General features: G+C 46.9%; 1 protein-coding gene and 1 long non-coding RNA gene across 2 annotated transcripts; both read right to left on the bottom strand.

Moving 5' to 3' along the window:
- Window positions 1–458: 458 nt before the first annotated feature.
- Window positions 459–18,486, bottom strand: PSMD11 (proteasome 26S subunit, non-ATPase 11). The gene is made up of 14 exons (XM_061477704.1): window positions 18,331–18,486; window positions 16,266–16,367; window positions 11,674–11,798; window positions 9,502–9,573; window positions 8,978–9,035; window positions 7,757–7,951; window positions 7,120–7,264; window positions 6,847–6,907; window positions 5,149–5,211; window positions 4,446–4,571; window positions 3,916–3,951; window positions 2,721–2,772; window positions 1,888–2,030; window positions 459–1,809 (listed from the first exon to the last, which is right to left on the bottom strand). Exons 1-13 carry the CDS (start codon window positions 18,419–18,421, stop codon window positions 1,888–1,890), a joined length of 1,269 nt encoding a protein of 422 aa, XP_061333688.1. The 5' UTR covers window positions 18,422–18,486; the 3' UTR covers window positions 459–1,809.
- LOC133281855 (uncharacterized) lies at window positions 13,148–14,275 on the bottom strand. Its single transcript, XR_009747588.1, has 2 exons — window positions 13,461–14,275; window positions 13,148–13,427 (listed from the first exon to the last, which is right to left on the bottom strand). It is a non-coding gene; the product is annotated as an uncharacterized LOC133281855 (long non-coding RNA).
- Window positions 18,487–18,620: the final 134 nt, after the last annotated feature.

Here is an 18,620-nt window from a genome sequence, read left to right as displayed (position 1 = left end):
TGCTGCTGAGCCAGGCCAGGCACTCAGAGCCATGCAGTGACAACCAGGGGAGTCCCTGATCCATCTTCTCCTCCCATCCCAAATTCAGACCTTGCACTTGGCCTTGTTGAACCCCATGAGATTCATACGGTCCCACCACTCCAGCTTGTCCAGGTCCCTCTGCATCCCAGCCTTGCCTCCACTGTGTCCATCATACCACAAAGCTATAATAATAATTCATAACTTCATTTATAATAATACACCTTAATCCTGTAACTCTACTTGCTGTGCCAGGAAGACGTCCCAGCCCATGAATGTGCTGCTTAAAACACGGTCCCTCACATTCCACGTCTCAAACACCATCCCCAGATGCTGTCCCCGTGAGCTCCAGCCTGGTTCCCATGCCCTTCCCTACATGCAGAGAGATCAGCACGGAAGGGGCCCCTTTCCTGCCTCCGCTGAAGACAGGAGACAGAAGCTTGAAAAAAAACGTATTTTATTGGAACTCATCTGAACATCAGATATACCTGGTGCTGGTTAGCAAGAACCGTTTGTACATTTGATATTGATGGTGCCAAAAACCCAAACAGCGACCGACGGGATGAGATGGAAATGAAACACAGAATAAAATCATAAAATGAGATGACAGAGAGGTTAAAATGTGAACAGAAAAGCATAAAAAGAATCAGCCAGTCTAAAGAGTGAAGGCAAAACAGCTCCTGCCAGGACAGAACCCTTGTACAAAACAGGGGGCTTGTAAGAAAAACGTGGAGAGGGACAGTGGGAGGGAGATGGAGATGAGCAGGACAGAGCCGTGGAAGCTTACACTGCCCAAATGGCATTGAACCCAGCTCAAACCTCACTGGACAGTGTCACATGCTGCAGAACGCCCTGCTCCACCCCACCTACCGACCCTGGCTCCTCATGGGCACTACTCTGGGACATTCCAACTTGTCTCCCATCGGCTGTTGGGAACGTAAGAGCCCCAGCAGCAGCAGAGGTACAATGGGAGGCTGATGGGCACCAGGGTCTGGCTCCTGGAGGGAGGGGAAGCCTTGGGAACGCTGCGCTCCTGCTCTTCCTACCAGTGCAGGTGGGGTGAAGGATAAACACAGACACTCTAGTCTAGTCTAAACAGGAGCATGCAAACCAGGCCTCAGGGAGGAGCGCTGGCTCCTGCAGCACAACCCAGCCTTGGTGTCTGGAGAGGGCTGGGGCTGGCGCAGCACAGCAGCAGCTCCACAGCACAGTCCTTGGGCACAGAAGCCATTGGGCACATCCCTGCAGAGCTGCTTTGAGGGGATAGGAGGCCTTCAGGATTCAAAAACAAACCACCAGTCTGTACATTTTGGGTCTTTTTTGGTTCAGTACAAATGGAATCAACTTGGCTGTTACACACTGCAAGTCTCAACCTTGAGAGCAGAGAGAGGGAGAGATGAAACAAACTTGTTTTGGGCACCTACTGGTAACAAAACTTTGTCCCTGCTTAACTCTCTGCCATCCCTCAGGAAGTGGAAAGCACATGTTTAGGTAGTGTAAGCCTTTTTCCTTTTATTTAGAATACCCTCTTTGTTTAAACAATATTCCCCCCCCAGATACAAAGTTCGGCCAGTAAAGATTACATGGGAACTGGAACACGCATCATATGGATACAGGATGCACTGGATGAGGAAGTTTAAAAACTTTCCGAGCGAAAAGTAGAACAAAGAGAAAAAGAAAAAAAAAGAAAAAAAGAAAAAAAGGAAAAAAAATAAATCCAAGTCTCCTAACATTTCCCAAAGGTTTCACTCTCCTGTCACACACACGCTCCACATGACAGCAAATTCAGCTCTGCAAAGAGAAAACAGAGCCATGTCAATGCAGAGGACATGCAGCGAGGCTCGAGGACGCAGCTCTGCCCCCACTCACCTATGTTAGCTTCTTGGCTTTGTTGTAGAGCGAATCCACTACTTTACTCATGTTCTGAATAGTCTCGAGGGCAGCTTCGTACGTTTTGTCTACAGGGGGTTCGTCAAAGATGATGAGGACTCCCTCGCCTTGGTCAAGGATGCCTGCAGGCACAACGCTGCAGTTATCCCCATGCATCACAGCTTCCACACAGCAGGAACGCAGGGATCTGCCCAGCCAATAGCCCTGGCTGGGTTTTGGCTGCACTGCATTAGCTGCAGCTTCCTCAGAGAAATGAAATCATCCCAGAGAGGAGCATGACAAGACACCCAGGAGATGCTTCTGCCTTGTGCCTGCACATTCCCCAACAGCCACCGTACCTGTGCCCAGAGGTTGGCTCAGACCTTTGATAAGACCTATTACCTTTGATAATTACACTATTTCCAGGTGCCAGATGGGCCCCACGGCTGAATTCCACAATTCCCAACCTGCTCGCTAACCAATGTGCTTCCTTCAGCCACAGGTCTTGCTTAGCCAGAGCCAGAGGGGTTACTAAACTGACACTAGGGACAGTGCAAACATAAGCAGAGGCATTTCTGGTAAGTCTCGAGCTCAACAAACCCATAGAGTGATAGGAGCAGCCTTCATGATAACAGAGTAACAGATAAACCCACCACTCTCTACTCTTCCCACAGTTAACTTGCATGTCCTCCATCTGAAGCAGAGCAGAGCTGCCTGAGGAAGACACATGGGCCTCAGAGGTGCAGTGATAAGGAGGAGTCTATCCCCAGCTGGCTTACACACAGCCTGGCTGTGGGCAGTGAGGCAGTCAGGACTGCAGAATGCAGACTCACCATGAAATTTCTTGTCCAAGATCATTTGTGACAGCTTCCTTTCTACCTCAGCCTGAAATTGAAGCAGAAACATTAAAAGTCTCCCCAGACTATATAAAATAAATGTGAATTTCACTACGCCACACTCAACAGCCCTGGTGGCATATAAGCACTACCTAATACCAGCTATTTTATCCCTGAACATGGTGTCAGGACAGGTCTCTCTTTGCACGTTGCTTTGATAATACCATATGCTTTAGACGACAGAGGAAATTAAGCAGCAGCTTTTAACGACAAGAGGACCAGGATGTCTTGCCCCCTGCTGCACAGAAGAGGGTGCATCTGCCATCTCATCCAGACACTCATAGGGGATGTGGAGCATTCTCACTTGGTTCAGCAAATATTTAGTCAAGTGTTGGCCAAGCTTCATTTATGCCACTCAGTAGCAGGGTGACCCCCTGCCCACGCCTCACTGCAGGAGGGGGTGCTGGTTCTGCAGGTAAACTGCTGTCCAGCTTTTACTGGATTTAAACCATGACACTGTGTTAGACACCAAGGGCAAGCCTAGGGAAAGACTGCACAGAGAAAGAAGGAAGACAGATGACGTAACAACCATAAGGGCAAAGCTTGGCATACTTCCACACCTCTGGCCTTAATGCCAACATGGGACAACAGCATTTTAGGATACAACAGGCTGGAACTACAGTGGCTTTTCCTAAAACTTAATCTGTTTGGGATTATCTGTAAAGCAGTTATTGCAATAGTCAGTGTGACACAGGCGTCCCTAATGAAACTGCAGAGGGATTAGCTGGATCCTGTGTTTTAGGGGTCTAAGAAAGATTCCTCTGGGTGCACTCATCAGGATTAAATGCAGGTCAGCAGGGAAAACTCAGCTGGCCACAACAGGAGCTGTTACTACAGCAGAGGAAAGTCTGCCTCCAGTAAAAAGAAAGCACTAACACCAGGAGTAAAACCCACATGAAGGAAGGTGAGGTTACAGCTAGTAACAAGTCCACTGCAGAGGAAGCCAGTCTGATGCCTGCTGGGGACTGTCTATGTTAAAGTTCAGTTTCCAAGAGTGGTATTTGCCTGTGAATGCTGTGGAGCTGATCTGTCAGACTTAGTAGCCTACATTTATTTCCCTGGGGCAACTGGATCTGACCTCAATTCCTTTGCCCTCTTAAGATGTACCACCGATTTCTAGTGATGTTCTTACCTTTGACAGCTTGATGAGGCTGGATATGTGTTCAATCTGTAAGAGAGACCAACAGAGTTAAGTAAATCTTTAGCTGCATTTTTGACACACAATATCTACTATGGGGCTCTTCCATCTCCAATGGCTTTGCAGCTTAATGTTCTTCAGCTTTCACATCCAATTTTAACTGAAGGTGGACTAGACACCTAAACCCATTTCACTCTGAAACATGAAATAACAGGTTTTCTCCAAGATTACTGCAGCTTTACCCACGCCATGTGAGAACCCTGAAAAGCCAAACTCTGTCCACCTTCAACGTGGAGGGCAGACACTAAGTGAAACAGGTAGAAAGGGCAATCACTCCAAAACGTGGGTTTCCAAAGTTCCCCTCAGCTCTCTATCATTTTTAGGCTAAACATGATGAACCCTGAGCTCTGGAACTGCTGAGTCGCTCCCAAGTAAGAAGTGTTCTGTATGGGGACAAGTCCCTCACCCACCAGCAGCAGGGGACAGAGGTGCCAGTGTGTTGCTGTGCTTGCTGGAACATTTACCTGTACTCTGGAGAAGGGTTCGATGACTCTGATCAGGTTCTGTTCCAATAAGTTATCGTAGAGCTTAGCCAAGTGAGTGTTAATGATGGGGTCGTCCCTGAGCTCCACCTTATAGTCTGTCAGAGCCTGCAGAAAACACAATGGGATCAAATAACTGACGCAGCAACAGGTCTCCTGTCCCTAAGGTCCTCTAAGTCTGAAACAGTCTTCTCTCCCTACCCAGCAAAGTATCAGTGGTTAATCCAATCCATAACTTAGCTAAAAGGCCAGGTCACAACAGCCTGGCAGCCTTTCAAGCATCTTTCATCTTTACACTGCTGAAGCTTAGCAAGAGAATCTCTTGGTTTCCACTCAGGAGGCAGGATTGTTTCCTGACATGGGAATCCCCTCCCTTATCTCTGTGGTATTCTTGCTGAAGCCAGAAAAAAAAAAAAAAAAAGTAGGAAAATGCACATCCCAGTGAACAGCACCAAAAGCTGTTTGTTTTTTTTTTTAAAAAAAGGGGAAAACCCCCTAGTTTACAGCCAGCTATTACTCCCCAGGCTGCAAAAACCAACCCAGTTAACTATGGTGGGGCATGTGTTGATGCACTGTTGCTTTCTTTGAATGTCTTCATGGTTTCCTGCTGTGGAATGTAATGGCTCCTACCACTCTCCAAACCTGGCATTTCCAGGCAGGCCCCATTCTCTGTCTCCTGACTCACCTTTTCAAAATCAGCCAGTGATCGGTTCTTGCTGGCCTGTGCCACACATTTTAATGCTTCTGTCTGCAGAGAAAGAAAATGAGAGGTTATTTTCCTGGGTTCTCCTCTCAGTGTTATTATGCCAACTGTGCAGTATATTGGAAACGTGCTTAAGCAGCAAAATGGGAATGTTCCTCTTGCTACAAAGCCATGTCAGTATGACTTCCACAAAGGCAGAGTAAGAACAGCTGCTCGTAAGGAGAACACGCAGAGCAGCTGCAGGACACAGCATGAAATCAGCTCCACAGAAACAAAGACCTTGAGCTGTGCAAGGTTTGGGAACACCAGCTGCAGCTCCTATCAGGTTGCAGGTTGGGAGCAAGTTTGATCCAGTTCTGCAGGAAAGTGAACATTCTGGCACTTGCTTAATGAACATGGCCGTTTTCAGCTCATAAGCTGTGTGTCTCCTTCAGCATGTCCCAAGTCCCCTGCTGAGAAGCAGGGGCATGGCAGAAGTCCTCTGGACACCCTACTGTGGACAGCATCAGAAAGTGTTTCTTGTCTACTCCACAGCTGCTCAAAGCAAGCAAGACTCAGCCACAATCAAACTGCCATATTTATACTGAACAGAACAGTAGCATCTCTAGAAGAACAGTGTCCAAGTGGTGAGAGGCACAAGCTCACGAGACAAGCAGGACAGCCCAGTGGCTGTGGTGCATCAGGCCCAGGCTTCTGCTACCATCTCTCCCAGCAAGCTGCCCCAAGGCTGCCCACTTTGCCTCTGCCCCCCCCAGCTCCATTTCCACAGCTGCTGCAGGAACTTGCCTTCAGTGCTGAATCAGGAGGCCAGGGCAGGGACCAGCTGAGATTTCCTGTACAGCACTGCCCTTGTGCTCTGAAAAGATGCTTCCAACCCAGCTGCCACCTGGGGGAAGCAGGTGAAGCAGGACCAGAGCTGCCCTACATGATCTAGCAGGGATAAATGCAGGGATATGCCCACTTCAGACTCTTTCTAGCACATATGCTCACCGACCTCCTCTACTAAAGAGCTTCCCTGGTCCTCTGTGAAGTAGATGAGTATCAGCTTCTGCGTCAAAGTAAATAACCGGCTGGGCAAAGCCACTGAGGGCATCAGTGTGTAAGCCTGGCTCAGACCCTGGCACGCTTGGCTTTTGGCCCTGTACTTACATAAGTATCCCTGGATTTAATACGGAGACAGCTTCACAGACTGGCAAGTTAACATGTTAGAATAAACACTTGATTCAACATCTCCCCAGCTGCTTGGCTTCCACCTTGCAGTCATCTAGGTCTCAAGCTGCTCAACTATGCTGCTATGAATGGGTTTTCAGGACTTGCTACAACACAAGTAAAAACAATGAGTAACTTGGATTTAAATCCATCAGCTCCATGGCTGCAGAGCTGGTGAGGGTTGAGACATGAGTACCTCAGGGCATTAGGCATTTAGTACTTCATGAAGAAAGCAGGGAAGATTAAAACAGAAAACTAAGTGAGCAGGCCAGGTTGTGAGAATCACTGTATTCCCTCTGAAGGCAGATGACTTCTGGTAATTACTCCTGGTAATTTAATCAGTTCTGGTTCTTATTCAGGACACTCAGAAGCAAAGGGCATTTTGGTATGAAAAGACCAATGTTTTTGGCAAACAGCATGGCATCATATTCTCAGAGATAATAGGAAGATAGAGAGATGAAGTTTCTATACCTGTCTTCCTGCATACCGCAGAGCAAGCTTCCCACTCACTAATGCTTGTACATCTTCTGGGCTAGAAAGGGGATGGAAAAGAGCACTTATTCAACAACACAGCTTTAACCTAAGGGTGTCTCCAAAATTCCCGACTGACAGCAAATTACTACAATTCAAGTAACATTGTACCAGAAGCACTGATTAGGTCATAAAGACAATTACAGTCATAAGCAAAAAGCCTTTCCCATTTAAATGTAAGAAGTATTCTTCACAGAACCATTTGCCACGTACATGTTTAGCATGATTTTGCACAGCAACATGTATTTGAGTGCAGTGATGGCTTTTGGGTTGTCAATTGAATCATATCCCTCAAACGCCTCATAAAAATATGAATAAGCTGTTTTCCAGTCTTTCTCTTCTGCTGCATGGATAATACCTGTAGAGAAGAACAAAAAGGCAGGCATCAGAGTTAATTCTGAATGTGCAGAAAAAGACAGAACAATTTGGATGCCTAGTGCTTTATCTGGTACTTCAGTGGAGGGAATCTTTGCTTCTGTGCTTCCCTCTACCTCATCTCTACCAGGAGAACATCTATGCCCTCTCTTAAAGGGACAGTTGAGAGCACTCCAGGTAAGTGCCTGCAAATTAGGTCAGAAACAACGTTACAGTTGTACTAACACAGTGTACCGTGAATGCTCAGGGAGATTATGGACCTGTTACTGTACGCTTTCAAGAACAGGCTGAAAAAACATTTGTCAGGAAGAATGTAATTACAGCTGATCCTGCCCAGAGGCAGCTGGGCAGACTTGTGGGTATTCAGGTCCCACCTAGCATCATTTTCTATGATTCACTCAGGAAAGAACAAATATCAGTCAACCAATGCATCACGATGAGGCCCAGAACTTCCCCTCATCCTGAAGAGCTTTACCTGACTGCATGTCTAACGCTGCTTGCAGCTTGGGTGGACAGTAGATTGCGTTGGCTGTGGTTCGTGCAGAGGTTAAGGCTGCTCTTGCTTTTGGCAGATTGCTCAGGGCATGGTAAGTCTTACTTTCTAGCAGCTGCACTTCCACCAGCAATGCCTTGTCATCCATCTTTTTCAATTCCCGAAGAAGCTGAGAGCCTAGCAGTGGGAAAGAACACAATTACCTTTATGATCTGCTCTGCATCAACAACTACACAAACCAAGTCTTTCCAGATGACACCCTTCTTCCCCCACAGCAGGGCAGGCTTTCAGGAAGGGAGGCTGTCCTATGGCAGGCCTTCACAGCTCCCTGTGCTGTACTCCCATCATCCAAGTGATTAATTTACTGAAGCACAGCTTTGGAGTGTGGAGTCTGATCAGTTTAAACCCGAGTTCATGACACATCTGTATGCAAAGCAATTCTAACTTGATAGTTAATTCTGTGCACTTCACATAACTTGATATTCAGATCAGATCCAAGTCACCCACAGAACTCTGGACACAACACACTCTTGTCACCACAGTGTTCAAGAAGTTACAGGGGGCTGGTGAGATGGGTGAACACTTCTGTCCATGTCAGTGCACCCACCCACGTACTGAGCTGGCAGATCAGCCTGCACAAGACAGCTTAAACCTCATCTTACAATATTACAGTCATGTGCAAAATGAGCGTCTAAACAACACCAAAGGGAGCTGGGACATAGAACTGAGCTGCTTCACTCTGCCTTGCAGCAGAACAGGAGGGTTAGTTACCCCATCTCAGGTGGTGCAGAAGCAAGTTCTTGAAGCCCTTACACTGCTGCACAAGAGCTTGCCCAATTACATCCTTAGAGGTTTGCCATTTCCTGGCATTACTACTGCTTTTACTGTGTTTTTGGGCAAAACTCTCTGACCACAGCATTGTACTATGTATGTTCCAGCAGGAGCCAAACTGATGGCATTTAGCAGGATACAGCTCATCTCTGCTTCCACAATTATTGGAAATGAACAAATGCTGAGAATAAAAATATGTCTAAAAGCTGTTATCATCAAGCTATAGCAAAACGTGGCAGAACAGGTACAGTTCTGAAAAATCAATGCCCAAGTCCTACAAAACTGAAGAGGCACGACGCATTATTTCCCTTGTCAGCCTCAAGACTAACCTCAAAGCCAAGATCTACTACCACCACCTAGTGGAAGACTCACCTAGTTGCAGTGCTTCTTGGTACCTCTTGGTATCGAAGTACAAAGAGACCAGCCTCGCCTGGAGAACAGAAAAGGAACTGCTGTGAGGGAAGCCAAAGAGAGGTAGCACAGATTTATTTTGTAAAACGAAACTTCATATTCTTATCTCACAGACTTCACTAAATTAGTTTGTGTTCATTAAATTATATGGTCCAGTTCTGCAAGATCTACCATTTGCAAGATCAGCCAGTCTAAAGACAACGGGTAAAATCCTGCCTCTTCAAGAAGAGTCACTAACTTTAACACTTATCATAGAACAATAGAATGGTTTGGGTTCAAAGGGACCTTAAGATTAACCAGTTCCAACCCCCTGCCATGGGACACCTCACCCTAGGCAGGTTGCTCAAGGCCCCATCCAGCCTGGCCTTATAACCCATCCATTACATGTACAAAGACCTAGACAACACACTACAAGTTTTACAGGTATTAAATGTGATAAAGGGAAAACCCTATTACACAGGTTTGGGATCCACAATTTAACATACCTCCAGAGCCTGACGTAGGAAAGTCCTCTTCTCTGATTTGGCCCATTCAATACACTCTAAACACAGGTCAACCTTAAAGGGAGCAGAAAGAAATGTGTAAAGCCTTCTGCTGCCCCTCTTTAAAACAGCAGTATGCTTCAATAATTTCCTACAAAGCAACAGAAATACAACAAAGCCTGAATCTCCACAATGTAGTTTAAGGAAGCAAAATCATTCCTTGCTCAAATGCTGTGCCAGCCCGGGCTGGCAGCCTTCAGCATTAGTGCTACCCAAAATGCCTCTTTCAATACAGCAGGGTAAGTGTGGTTTTGTAGTTCATCACTGATGAGAACTGCAGTTCACCAGTGCAAGGTTAACACGCTTCTCACCAAAGACTCACTGGTAACCACACATGGAACACTATAGCCTCAGGCTGCATTAGACTGAAACCAGAGTTTAAACTCATAGAAATGTTGCGCAAAATGACACAGACCAGCTAAATTGTGCTGTGGATTTTCATATTCCATTTGCTAGATTAACTTCCTGCACTTCATAGCAACATTCACGGTATGATACCACTTATATATTGCAAGAGGAAGTAAAGTTCAGAAAGCAAACTAAGGTTGAATTTAAGCTTTAGCAATCACAAAACCCAACAGACCAGCTTTTTCAATTCCTTTTCTAACGCATCTGGCTTCCAATAACTTTTTCTGGCCACCACGGACAATCCTCCCACACTGGAATACAAAAATAAAAATTTGGTTTCCAAAGTTTCACCAGTAAAAATTACTGCTGAAATCCTAATAGCATTTCTGAGGCAGCTGTGTTTTTGTTGGAAATAAAAACATCTGGGTACATGAGAACTGATTCTGCCTTAGGGCAAGGGATGGACGGGAAGACTTTGAGGTCCCTTCCAGCATGTGTTGCTCCATTTCACTCAGCTATAGAGAAAACTGTATTTTCAATTGCTCTACAAATAAAAGAAAACAAAGTGCACGTGTTTTAGGGCTTAAATATGCCAGATCATGTGTGTCCTTTAGCAGTACTAAGCAACAGAGGTGCTGGGCTCCACTGTTTGCAGCAGAGTCAGGAGTCAGGAGCCAGTCAGCAAGTGACGCTGAATGTTTCATCCACTGCTTCAAAACAAAGTGAAGGCACCCAGTGGCTTCTCATGCTTTTAAGACTGTTGTGATTCTCTTGATGAATAAAGCAGTCATGTTCTCACTCCATTAGAAGAGGGTGTCAATTTAGTACTGGCCAGTAATATACAGTAAGTCATCCTGAGGTGCTAGGCTCAGGAATGCCTTTTCCCAGATCTCTGGATCACAGCTCTTTCTGGAACAGCTCTGTAGCTGCACCACATTGCAGGGCTTGTCAGCTGCTCAACACAGCTTATTAAATGGGGACACTTTATGAAAAGCCATTATGAAGTCTCAATTTATTGCACAGTGATAGCTGGAGCATTAGGAGCTGGAGAAAACTCTAATTTCATTGCTTTACTGGGCTCTTGAGAGTTGTCTTAACATACATCTCACTGAGGAAGCAAATGTCCCTCTGAACAGACATGGAAACAACTGAGGACTGCTTCATCAGAAGCTCACAGGTTAGGTGTCACAATTACTTGAGGTTTTGGGGTTGGCTTCAGAATATGCTTGAAAGCAAATAATTTTACTAACTTGGCTGTATTTCCCTCGCTGTTACTCCAAGTTCTTCTCCCACCATAAAAAGCCACCTTTTGAGACTGCATCCAAACACCATAATTTTTATGAAGTTACCTTTAGAAGAAGTGTGAAGTCATTTTCTCCCGATGTCTTCCGTGGTTCCCTTCTCACCTACACATCCTACTCCACCTCCCTTAACCTCTTCCATTAAAAAAGAGGGGCAAAGATTCTGTCACCATTTACGGTAATCTCACACTACAAACTACTACTGATGTTGTGTACCTAACAGCAAGCAACACAAATCAAACTGCTCAGCGCAAGAGTTACTCCTAACCTGCAGCAGGATAAGGCTTGCAGACAAACATGATGATGAGTGAATTAAATTATCTAATGTTTTATTAATAGAATCTATCCAAATGCATTAAATGAATGTTTCCTGACATGAATAATTCTTCAGCGTGGAGCAAACTGGGTCAGATAATGGTGTTAGAGGCTTTTGAGGGACAGACTGCTGATGAAATTTAAATCTCACCTCCTGTCCTGTCGCTGCCTCCATATCAAGGAACAGATCAAGCAGGGATCGGACTAAGCGGGCAGCCTTTGCTTTGCTGATGGAGTTCAAGAAGGGTCGAACATACTTCAGGAGTCCTCCCAGCTCTGCATACAGAAAATAAAATCATGAAACACAACCACACAGCCAAAAGTTCCATTTGACATGTCTATACACAGCAGTATTTATTAAACTGTTTTGATTATTACATCAAACAGTTTATAAGCAGTCTTTCAACACATTTACAGGAAAAGAGCAACTGAGAGGTGAGTGCTGAGCTCCTGTCTCACCCGCACAGCACACATTTCCCGTTACTTCATTTCACCCAATTATAACACCATTTGTAACTACACTTGCCTCAGGCATGCTTTAAAAATGGGAGGAGTCTGTTAAATGCTTTGAGATTTTTCTATAAAATGGAGTTTATAGCTTAAGTATGTTTTTACTGACTCACAGCATGATGTTTCACTCTGCCATACCAGCCAGCCCTATAAAGTCCGATACACCCCGCGCTCTGCTGCTGAGCAAATGACAGTTCTTAACACTTCAACTACCCCCATCATCCTGTTAGATCTTACTTAACTAGATTGCTGTTTCTCCTACTCCCATTAGTAGCTTACAGTTACAAAACTAGACTCAAGCCTGCAAAGGAAATGTCTTTCCTTATGAAGAAGGAATACACTTAAAGTGTCATTCCTACAGAGCAGAGGAACGCAGCAGTCAACATCTTGGCAGTTTCAGGACTCCACATCCACGGGAGCAGAAAGGAGTTAGTTTTTGGAATCACACAGCACAAGTTAGAAGTTTAGGTCAAGGGAGAAGATTGTCCCCCTCTGCTGCGCTGTGGGGAGAACCCCCCTGCAGGCTTATTGGGCTTGAAAGAGAAGCAGCCCTAAAGCTGGAGTTGCCCAGCTGGTTCTTGTGCTCTTCCCTCATGCAAGTAACACAAACACTTGAAAACGCTGCACTTAGCACAGGTAGCAGGCTGACTTCTTATCAGGTCACAGCACCATATCCTTTATAGCTTTGAGCTCTGTAACTAAGAATTTGCCAGTTCTGTCTGACATCAAGGCAGAGAGACTCTCGATGAGATCTACCAACTCTCAACTACTGCGCAGTACAAACTCTTCCTACAGCACATCACTCCACTACACCCGCTCCTCAGAATCAACCACATCATGTTTTTAGTGCCAAACACACTCTTCCATACAGGAAAGGAACTTCAGGAAAAGAAAAGCCCATACTGCAGTACTTCCCTTTCTGTTGACTTGCTCAACACTTGCCCAAGAATTCACTGGAAAACAGATCTGATGTCAACAGCTAGAATATATCTGTACATTTTGCAAACTACACATTTAGCCATGCAAGCTCCGAGTTCCACATTTAGCCATGCAAGCTCAAAGTTCCCATAGAAATTTCTCTTTCCCACCAATGTAACTGTCAACTATTTTTAGGATTCTTTTTTTTACTTGCTTGGTAAAGGGGTGTGATTGACAGCTCTGGAGAAGTGACGAGCAGCAGCTCTGCTGCTCACCCTTAGAGAAAGTGCTTCCACAGCTAACATGCCATGTACCCGAATTCCTGCTCCGAGTTTTTCCAATCCTATTGTTTAAAGCTATGCTATCAAAATCTAGAACTGTCCTAAAATACATAACTAATTTACAAGTTCAACCCTTTATCTCTACCAAGCAGATGATAAAGAGGCCATTTGTATTACTACTGTTGTTAAATAAAGCCTGTAGATCAATAGAAGTTAGTCCTCTAAAAACTACACGTTCATTTCCCACTCTTGGCCAGTCAGTTTTAACTTTCAAACCCCACCAAAGTGCAGCTGATTTTCCTCCCAGATCCCTTCATCTCTGAGCAGTTATCACTTGAAAACAGCCAATGAGCCATTGCATCACCTTGAATCCATCAAAGAAATTCCACTCGCTAAAACTAAACCACACGCAGCAAGAGCTACAATGAGGGGATCTGCTTCATTTGGGCCAGAAACTGCTCAGTCTTGGTCATTTCCTTGTGAGGTTGAGCAGCGATGGATTCACTCCCATTGGATCTGAGCTCTGTGTGCCTGCCTGGAGCTAGCATCTTTGGGAAGGGCTGTACCTGCTGAAGATGCTGATGCCCCTGACTGCTCCTCACTCCTATAGCCTGCTTCGTCCTAGAAAGCACACAGAAAGGAAAGGTGACAGTCTTTCCCACATCTCTGAGCTGTGGTACCCTCTTTCTTCATCCCACATCCTCACCACGTGTCTCCAGAAAGCACAACCTGGTCATCCCACTCCAATCTATACACACACAACTGGCTTCATTGCGTTGTCAAATTCCTTTTCTTCAGCGTATTGTTGATCTGCATCTTAGTGCTTCCTTTAATAGATTACAAGCACATTTCACATTTGCTCCTTCATAAACCTGGATTTGATGAATTAACATTGACATTTTCAATTATTTAGCCTTCCCCTTAAAAAAAAAAAAAAAAATCTATTAGCTAGCCATGAGAATACACTGAAGGTCTTTACACTCATGTAAGACTTTGGCTTAATCTCAAAACTATTTCAAGTTCTGCAACAGTAACAACTCTTCTCTGGGGGCACATCCACACATTTACTTGAAGAGATACTTCTGTTGATTTCCCCTTTTTAGCCCAAACACACTCATCTTTCCTGGTGCAGGAGTAAAGCCAAATTTAGTTATCTCTACAGAAGCAAACATGAGAGTGCAAAGGGCACCTGTACAGCACAGACGCCTATTACTGAGTTAAAGGACCTCAACTCAATTAATATTCAATTAGAGAAATTGGCACTTGTACAGCAAGCTTCATTTGTTCCAAATTCTAACTGCAGGAAGAGATGAACTGTGTGCTTGAAGGGCTTATTTTTCTCCACTGACTATAAAAACAGCTCACAGTAGGAAATCAAACGTGGACATCTATAGTTAGGTGAGATGAAATAGCACCTCTGTTTCCAGCACTAATCTAAGTGCAAGTAATCTACTTCGTCACAGGCTCTGTTCAACTGCAAATTGAAAGGAGATCAGTGTCCAGAATGCTCAAACACATGCAGACATGGGCAGATGAATGGCCAAGTCAAAATGGGTATTTACAAAGACAGCAGGACACCACGTGTGCATTTCAGAAGAAAGATAAAACTAAGATCTTGATCAGTGGGTATCAGAGACCTCACACTGCTCTCCGTGAGCTACTCCAACATTAGTTCTCATCACCCAGCTGAACTTCAGATTGATTAAACCTTCTGCTGCTTGTTTTCCTCAACCAGTTTCAGACTGTTAAAAGCATATATGCTTCACTTCACATTCCGAATCATTGTTGCGCACGGTTAGAAAACATCAGGGCTATACTATGGCAAACTGCCTGCCATGGACAGACACACTTTGTACAGATGTGGTGTATCAGCTGCTATAGCGCTCGAGGTGAAAGGTGCTGCAGAAAAGGCCAGAATATTCCCCAGCAAAAGAAACAAAACCAACCTGAGAAGTACAGGAGAACACACACACTGCCCTGAGCCTTCCAGGAAACAGGAGACATGAACAGATTCCAATAAAAAAAAACGTGGAATAGGGAACTCTACTCCATTTCTGTCCTTTCATACATTCACAAACAGGACTGTTGAGTCTTGCTCCCGTGTACAGCTGGGCAAGGAGGTAATGTTTCAGTAGATAAATCACAGAATCACAGAGCTGTCTGGGTTGGAAAGGACCTTACAGCTCCTCCAGTTTCAACCCCCTGCCACAGGCAGGGACACCTTCCACTAGAGCAGCTTGCTCCAAGCCCCTGTGTCCAATCTGGCCTTGAACACTGCCAGGGATGGGGCAGCCACAGCTTCTCTGGGCACCTTGTGCCAGCACCTCAGCACCCTCACAGGGAAAAGCTTCTGCCTAAGAGGTCATCTCAGTCTCCCCTCTGGCAGGTTAAAGCCATTGCCCTTGTCCTGTCCCTACAGACCCTTGTCCAAAGCCCCTCTCCAGGTTTCCTGTAGCTCCTTTAGGCCCTGGAGCTGCTCTAAGGTCTCCCCTTCAGAAGCCTTCTCTTCTCCAGGCTGAACCAGCCCAGCTCTCAGCCTGGCTCCAGAGCAGAGCTGCTCCAGCCCTCACAGCAGCTCCGTGCCCTCCTCTGGACTTGCTCCAGCAGCTCCACATCACTCTGGTGCTGTTGCCCCAGAGCTGGATCAGGACTGCAGGGGAGCCTCACATCAATTCAATCAAGAAGCAAGCTGCTGGTGAGTAAGGACGTTTTGGGACAAACCTTCCAATTTGAAACACGGCCTTGAAAAACTTCTCATCTCAAACATAACTTAACAAAACTTTATCCACCTGTATTAAAATGGCCACACATCAAAGAATCAGGAACTACACTGCCCAATGCATCAGCAATCTTTTGGAATACCAGGACAAGTAACATGCAGTTAGTATTTTATGTTGTTTATCTAGTCCTGTCTCCAAGGGAACATTCCCTGCCAAAACCTGCTTTTATTTCCATCTCATCAAATAAGGAGACTACATTAATCTGAATGTATGTGTCTCTCACCCATTACCTCAGTTACTTATTTCACGCTCACCTTCTGCCTGCCCAGTCTTGGCCAGAAGCGAGCCCAGCTCCAGGATGCTCTGCTCCTTGACTTGCACCGCTTCTTCATCATTCTCCTGGACATCACGTTTCACTAGGAAAAGAGTTGAGAAGCTACCTTTAATGCTGTTTCAGTTAGAGGACAATCATTACTCCTCAGCCCATGGAAAGGCACCAGCAAAAGTAACTTACAACAGGCTACAGTGAGATCTGGAAAGCAGATTATGTGGAAAGTTTAAAGGTGTAAGTCCAAGTGCTTCATCTGTACTGCACAAAAGCTTTAATCCAGCTGACAGATACAGCTGCAAGCTCCAACCTGAATATAACTTAAGTTTTGAAGTATTCTCATTAAGCTTGTCCAGCTATTCAAGTTTCATTTTAAAAGCATCACCATGGAACAGACTGTCCCTGCTGAAGGCACAAAACCCAGTGGAAGAAATGCAATGGAATTTCCAGGGCTGGGTGTGCTGGTTTGGCCATTCCTTATGTTTCTGCTTTGCGTACCAAGGTGTGATCCCGTGGTGCAAATGCAGCACAAGAACAGCATCGGCTCTGTGAGCAGGGTGAGTCTGCTCCTCGCTCAGGAGCAGATCGTGTGTTACAACTGCGGCAGGAGGCAGCACTCCTTCCCACACTGAACTCCAACGATCTGATCAGCACTGTGTACCAACATGAGTAACTGCCTCTGAAGTACACAGAAGGCCCAAATGACATACAGCAGCACCAAACCTGTGTTTACACAACAGGATTTTCATGTAAGTCAGCCACAAAACAACACTTTCTTCCCTGTCACCTACTACCACGGAAAAATTCATCTCCACCATCCAACCTGTACACAAACAACACCCAACTGCTGCCCTGCTCTGCAAAGGGAGCTGGGATCCTCTGAGCAGCCCCCGAGTGCAGGCTGCAGCTTTCAGCCCCCGTAACCAAACACGAGGTGTCAACAGCAAAATAACTTTGCTCTCAAGAGGAGCACCCCAGCACTGGGGGGTTCTCGGGCCTGCTCCAACTCACATCGTCCAGCAGCACAAGCTGATTCACTCCTGAGCCTGACTGGTTATAGGTGTGTTGACAGGCTCAAGAACATCAACTACTAATTAAGCAGCCAAACACCGAGAGGGGTGAGCAACTTGCACGGACCATGCAAGGTGTAGCACAGACATTAGGAAACACTCATTTGCCCACTGCAGCGGGGTGACAGCAGGTCACAGCACCTTTTCAGCAAAGTCATCACGTTAGGAGAAGCAAGAATTAGTCTTTCAAGCATCAGTTTCAAACACAGCCCCTCTCCCTGCCCTGTACACACTGATAATGTCCACAACGTGCCTACAAACCACTCGACAGCACCAACATCTTGGCACCACTGAATGTCCGAGACAGCCCAACAAAGTGACTGATGCCAACAGCATCGGTCTTGAAACAAGCACAGGTTAAAACTCCAGACACAGCCCAACAGAAACTCCCCAAAACTTCCTGCAGGGCGCCGAGAAGGTAATTTAAATACCGGGTGAATTTTAGCGTTACCAGAGCGAATATCGCTCCCAGCAGAGCCTTCTCCTCCTCCAGCACGCTGAGGGCCCGCCGCAAACCCCAGACGCTGGCACACAACCCGAGAAGCAAAGAGCCGGCACCGGCGATCTCCTGCCTGCACCGCTCCGCCGCAGCCCCGGTACCCGCCGCTCCCCGGGTCTCAGGGCAGACAAGCCCACACACCGCTGCGCCGGGGACACACCGCGCTCAACGGGGAGCAGAAGCCGGCCCGAGCCGCAGGGCTCCGCTGACAGGCTCTGGGCTCGGCCGTTCGCTCCACCCGGCAGCTCCCGGACCGGGGAGCCCCCACCGGCGGCGGGCAGCGGCCCGGCCCCGTGGTGCGAGTGCAGGCCCCGCGTCGGTGGAGCGCGCTGGGCCAGGCCGGTGCCGGTGGAGCCGGGCCCAGGCCTCGCTCCCGTCCGGCTCGCACGGTGAGTCAGCAGCCGGCAGCAGCGGCGGGCATCAGGAAGCGGCTGGCGGGCGGTGGCGGCGGGCGGCGGGGCAGCAGCGGCGGCGGCGCTCACCTATGGAGTGCAGGATGCCGATGGAGGCCTCGCGGTCGGTGGAGAGCAGGGACTGGGCGCGCTGGAACTCCAGCACCGCCGCTGCCGCCATCTTACCGCTCCCTCACTCCCTCCTCAGCGCCACACCGGAAGCAGCCAGAGAGAGGAAGCCGCTTCCGGGGAAGGGTTCCGAGGCATGACGGGAGTTGTAGTCCCGGCGGCGGAGAGCTTGGTACGGAGGGGGCGTGGCCATGCGATGAATGGGCGTGGCCTGTGATGGGGCGTGGCCGGGGAGCCCCCGGCGCGGTTTG

Source organism: Pezoporus flaviventris, unplaced genomic scaffold (genome assembly GCF_033815535.1).
Source record: "Pezoporus flaviventris isolate CSIRO_AGI_PZ_B2104156 unplaced genomic scaffold, CSIRO_AGI_Pfla_v1 ptg000107l, whole genome shotgun sequence".
Classification (NCBI taxonomy): Eukaryota; Metazoa; Chordata; class Aves; order Psittaciformes; family Psittacidae; genus Pezoporus; species Pezoporus flaviventris.
This window is presented reverse-complemented; position numbering and strand designations above follow the sequence as displayed.

What these genes read in the sequence shown, in the direction of transcription:
- PSMD11 (XM_061477704.1), bottom strand. Translation starts at nt 18,421, where the DNA reads ATGGCGGCAGCGGCGGTGCTGGAGTTCCAGCGCGCCCAGTCCCTGCTC. An exon ending in TCCTACGTCAGGCTCTGGAG is followed by an intron (nt 9,036 to 9,501) that starts GTATGTTAAATT and finishes TCTGTTCTCCAG; the next exon opens with GCGAGGCTGGTCTCTTTGTA. An exon ending in TGCGGTATGCAGGAAGACAG is followed by an intron (nt 5,212 to 6,846) that starts GTATAGAAACTT and finishes CTTTCTCTGCAG; the next exon opens with ACAGAAGCATTAAAATGTGT.